Source organism: Cyprinus carpio, chromosome B7, assembly GCF_018340385.1.
Source record: "Cyprinus carpio isolate SPL01 chromosome B7, ASM1834038v1, whole genome shotgun sequence".
NCBI classification, from domain to species: Eukaryota; Metazoa; Chordata; class Actinopteri; order Cypriniformes; family Cyprinidae; genus Cyprinus; species Cyprinus carpio.
Window position 1 is genome coordinate 3254046 of NC_056603.1, and position 5195 is coordinate 3259240.

A 5195-nucleotide genomic window follows, 5' to 3' on the forward strand; every position below is an offset into this window, starting at 1 on the left:
GTTCTGGAGGCTTGTGAAGATCATTCCTCCGCTGAGGAACAGTGAAAGTAAAGCTTCTGGAAACAAACACTCCTCAAAAGATCCTGATGATCAGATTTGAGACACTAAAACATGATTGATGGAGAATCAAGTAAAGCTGAGCTGCTTCAGTCCAGTAAGAGTTCATCTGGAGATATTACTGCAGTTATTCTGACCTTTACTTGATCAAAATCACTTAAGATTTGACAGTAGAAAGACATGTGAAGCATTTGTGCAATTACACTAAAAGAGGTTTGACTGGATAAAAAATTCTAAACTATCAATCAGACGACAGAAGACATGGAGTGGTCTGAGTGTGAAACAGGTTTACCATACTTAAAATAAAAATTAAATACGTGCATTTTTAAGGTGTTAAGATTGTTACTGACAGTCTTTTTTTTTTTTTTTTTTTCATTATGAACAAGTATAATGTATAAACCTAACTTAAGTTCATTGTTTAATTTGTCATCTATGAAATCTTTGACCAAACATTTTGTTAAAAAGTAATGTTTATTATCACTTTCTAAAATGATACAATGTTTTTGAAAAGTTGATCAGAGCCCATGACTTAAAATCTGTCTACATTCATTAGTTCTTCATATAATGCATTATGTGAGCAATTTTAAACAGCCCTCCATCTCTGGCTTCAGGGCCTCATCATACGCTGCCAGCAGTCATCAATAAACACAATTCTATTCTACTTCTATATTTGGACTGGACTGAAGCTTCTCCCAAATATGTGCTGGATGATTTCCCATGTAAATCACTCCCTTTTTCCTCTGATTTTGTCTGCATTTGTGTAAAAACCCATTTGATGCGCATCATTAGCTGAGCAAATCTTCGCACTATGATTTTCTGTTGTCTGCTGTTAATGACTAATGAAGGTGCTGATTTAAAAATGCAAAAGAAAATGGGTGTCCATTTACTCCTCAGTCATGCTACAGTATGTTTCAAAACATCTTTAGACACTTCAGTTTATTAGCAGAGGACGAGAGGAGCTCACTAACCTAATCTAACCTCAGCAGTGATGGAACAAATACTGATGCACCTCGTTTTGTTTTCAGGTAAGTGGGTTTTGTTTGTATGAATGTTTTAAGGAATATCAGAAAAAAAAAAAAAAAAGAAAAGGGGAAAAAAAGTATTTGTGTTTTAGGGCTGTCTGTAACAACATGTGAGTTGGAGTGAATTTTCTGTCTCCATTACATCTGAATGCTAAATAACTGTTTTTGCTTTCAGCAAATTATTGGCTCTTACTAACCTGAGTCTGTTTCTTTCAGGCTTTCTCTCAGTCATTCTGTGCGACTCACGTAGACTCACTGAGTATGTTCTTATCCAAGAGTATAAAACATGGAATGAGGCTCGAAATTTCTGTCAAAAGAACTACATTGACTTGGCCACTGTCCAGACTGATGAACAGTGGAGTGAAATAAACAAGTTAAGAGCTAAATATCTGTCTGACACTTGGATTGGACTCTATGATGATGTTAACAGCTGGCGCTGGTCTTTTCATGATGAACACCTCACATACGCGAGATGGGATAAGTATCAGCCAGATAATTATGGAGGAGACCAAGATTGTGTAATTCTTCATTCAAATGGATACTGGCGCGACAAAGGCTGCGATCTTAAATGTGTTGTTGTTTGTCAAAGTGGTAAGATTCATATACTTGTACACACTGTATATTTTCACTAATTCCTATAAAGACATATTTTATTGATGAGCAGATGTCAAAAACAGATAAAGCAATTCAATATATAGAAAAGATACCTGTCCATTTTTGGTGAATATGTGTATTTATATTTAGGGTCATTAATGTGCATGCAAAGTTTCAACACATAGATGTGTTTTGGAAAGCCTGTACAAAAACTTTTGTGCTGCGATTGTCTAGTTGAGTTTCAGTCAGCAAATGTGCCAGATGTTCTTTTTGGTTGTTAGCTTTATCATCTCAATTACTAGACTGTTGCATCACTTTGAAAAAAAAAAAGAAAAATAAATTTAGTTTGAGGGGAAAAAAATAAAAAAAATAAAATAAAATACATTCGATAGTATTTTTGTTTACTGGTAGTTGTTTTTTTTTTTTTTTTTTTTTTTTTTTTGCACTGCTTGTAGTTATTTGCATCTCACTACAATTAGTCACAACAAATATTTTTGCTGGTAATTTTAAACAAAATTTCTTCAAACGCATCAGAAAAAAAATGGATTGGAATTATTACATTTCACACATATTTTATACTTTTATTCTCTGAGAAGCTACAATAGTGCTTTTCTGGTTTTACCTGAATCTTCATAGTGACTATTTTTTTGTCAAATAGTACAAATAGTGTTTGCACCAAGTGTAAAAAACACCCTAAGTGCACATAGTAAATTGAAGTACATATTTGTACTATAGGTTAATCTCCGAGCAATGGTGTTAAAAAAGGGGGGAAAGCCTTTACCAACAAAGTTAATCAGTTATTCTGATGTTTCTCAGATCAAGGGCCAGTACTAGTTACTCATCCATTGATGTCCTGGAAACAAGCTCAGCATTTTTGTAGAGAAAACTTCATAGACTTATACACGGTCAAGAATGAGAGTGAGAATCAACGGCTAAGGATGATGAACCATAATGATGAGAGTTGTATCTGGATCGGTCTGTTCAGAGACTCGTGGAAATGGTCCGATCAGACCAACACAAGCTCTTCTCTGCGATGGGCTGAAAAACAACCAGATAATTCCTTCGGCAGTGAAATCTGCGCTGCTGTTGATGAGGATGGTTGGATTGCTGATGAGCTCTGCTCAGAGATGTTTTTCTTCTTTTGCAAAAGTCCATGTAGGTATTTTTATTTTAGAGCATTTTGTGTTCGTTTCTGGGTTCTAATTTTAAACCAGCTAAAACATCTTCTGCCTGAAAATGGATGGACAGAATATAATTAATTTATCGGTCTGATTGCCATTGCTCATCCTTATGGGTCAGGATTAGAATAACACTAAGCATTACAGTTTAGCATGTGCATCATCCAAACGTGAATAATTCCTCAAACTGTCTTGATGAGTTTTGCACAGGCAAACAACACTTGTTTTCTACAAAAAAGTGCAAGCATTTCTTTAAAGGGATAATTCACCCAAAATTAGTCTCCTCTGCATCACCCTAGCATTCTTTTGGAGAGTATCACATATATAAACAATGTATGCTGTGTCAGCAGCACTGTACGTGGATACATTGTTTGCGCTTTGATCTGAATGTAAACAGTGTATCCGCATACATACTGTACATATCATACGTTGTGTACGTTTGTGATACACTCCAAAATGGCACTATAGGGTGATGCAGAGGAGACAAATTGTCGAATAAAGTTATTTTTGTTTTCTTTGGGCATGAAAAGTATTCTTGTAGCTTCATAAAATTACAGCTGAACCACTGATGTCACAAGGATTATTTTAACGATGTCCTTGCTACGTTTCTGAGCCTTGATCGTGTGATCCTTGCTGTCTATCGGGGGTCAGAGAGCTCTCAGATCTCATCAAAAATATCTTAATTTGTGTTCCAAAGATGAATGAAGGTCTTACAGGTTTGGAACGAAATGAGGGTGAGTATTTAATAACAGAACTTTCATTTTTGGGTGAACCATCCCTTTAGTTCAAGACAGTAAAGGTCAATAGTGTAAAAATATGAAATCACAGATATCACCTTTACCAATCACAATACATTAACATAATGTTTTATATTAAGTCTTTCTGAAATATTGTTTAAATATTCAGTTTGAGGCATTATCTAATTAAATATGCCCTAGTTTGCATACATTTCAAGAACTTAAGTCTGAACACCATCAAATCAGTATCATATTTTCACCATGTTTTGGGAATAAAATGCTATAAAAACTCGTGAATAATATATCAACAAACCCCTCAGTAAAGACCTTCAGAATATAGAGAGGAATAAAACTGCAAAGTTTGGTGTCTGTAAGTGCTGCTGAAGTGGAGTTACAAACTCATTTTGAGAAAATGGCCTTTTAAGATATGTATTGTAACTGAAATCTACAGATGCAAATATAGAAAGTACGATAAAATCAACACTTAAATGTGTATATAAATATTGTTTGGTAACATTTTATTTTAAGGTATCCTAATTACACATGTTACATGTGCTTACTGTTATAATAACAATACATTCTGCATAATTACATGCAAGTAACCCTAAGCCAAACCCTAATCCTATCACTAAACGTATAGTAAGTACATGTAGTTAGTTAATATCACTTACTACTTAAATGTATAATTACACTGTAACAAGGGCACCTTAAAATGAAGTGTAACCATATTTTCTATCCACTAGTCTGAAAGAAAACATGGAAGCAAAATTGACCAGTAAATAAAAAAAAGAACTATGGTTATTCCTGTAGCGTCTTGCCTTAAAACATTATTACTGCAATTTTAAAATATCAAAATAATCACAGTGTGACTACTGTCTAATTGTTTGCATTTTTATGTATTTTTATGCATTTTTAATGTATATTACACAGTACGAGTAAGGCGACAGATATTGAGACTGGAGGTGAAAGCAGGTGATAATGTCACTGATCAAGTGACTGCAGACGCTGTGTTGAAGGAGGTAAGCCATAATTATCACCACACCTTTAATCAATAGTACTGTTGTGTTTTCTTGCTACAGTGCTTCCAAGGTTATTTGATGTCTATATTTGTGAAATCATTTCTAAATTACCCTATGTATTCTGTTCCCTTCTTTCAATGTTTTTCTGTGACCCAGTAGACAGATTAAAGCTTTATAACATTGTACTCAAACATCAGTTCTGTCTGACACTGGTCTGTCTTCAGGTCCAGAAGAAACTCAGAGAGCAGGGAATGGCAGCGGATGTGAACTTCTCATGGCAGGAGCAGCCGAACGGAACAGTGTTCCAAAAATTAAACAAGCAACATTATAGGTGGACTAAAGGGGAAGATGATATTCATTAACTCACTAAAACAGTAACATTTTTAATTACACTGTTTCTGGAAAAAAAAAAAAAAACATGTTTTAATCACTTACTAGAATCATTTAATTGCATTTATTATAGTTCATTATACTGTAGTTATTATAGTAATGAAAGTTATTATAGTTCATTGTAGATAAATTACACTAAATTATTATTATTATTATTATTTTTTTTTTTTTATTATGATCATGAATTGCCTTTGTCTT

At 34.0% G+C, this 5195-nt stretch overlaps 1 protein-coding gene across 1 annotated transcript; it reads left to right on the top strand.

The window, feature by feature from the left end:
* Positions 1-874: 874 nt before the first annotated feature.
* LOC122137856 (macrophage mannose receptor 1-like) lies at positions 875-4980 on the top strand. Its single transcript, XM_042726867.1, has 5 exons — positions 875-1082; positions 1296-1670; positions 2490-2828; positions 4519-4607; positions 4832-4980. The coding sequence occupies exons 1-5, from the start codon at positions 1046-1048 to the stop codon at positions 4967-4969; spliced, it is 978 nt and encodes a 325-aa protein (XP_042582801.1). The 5' UTR covers positions 875-1045; the 3' UTR covers positions 4970-4980.
* The last annotated feature ends 215 nt before the right edge of the window (positions 4981-5195 follow it).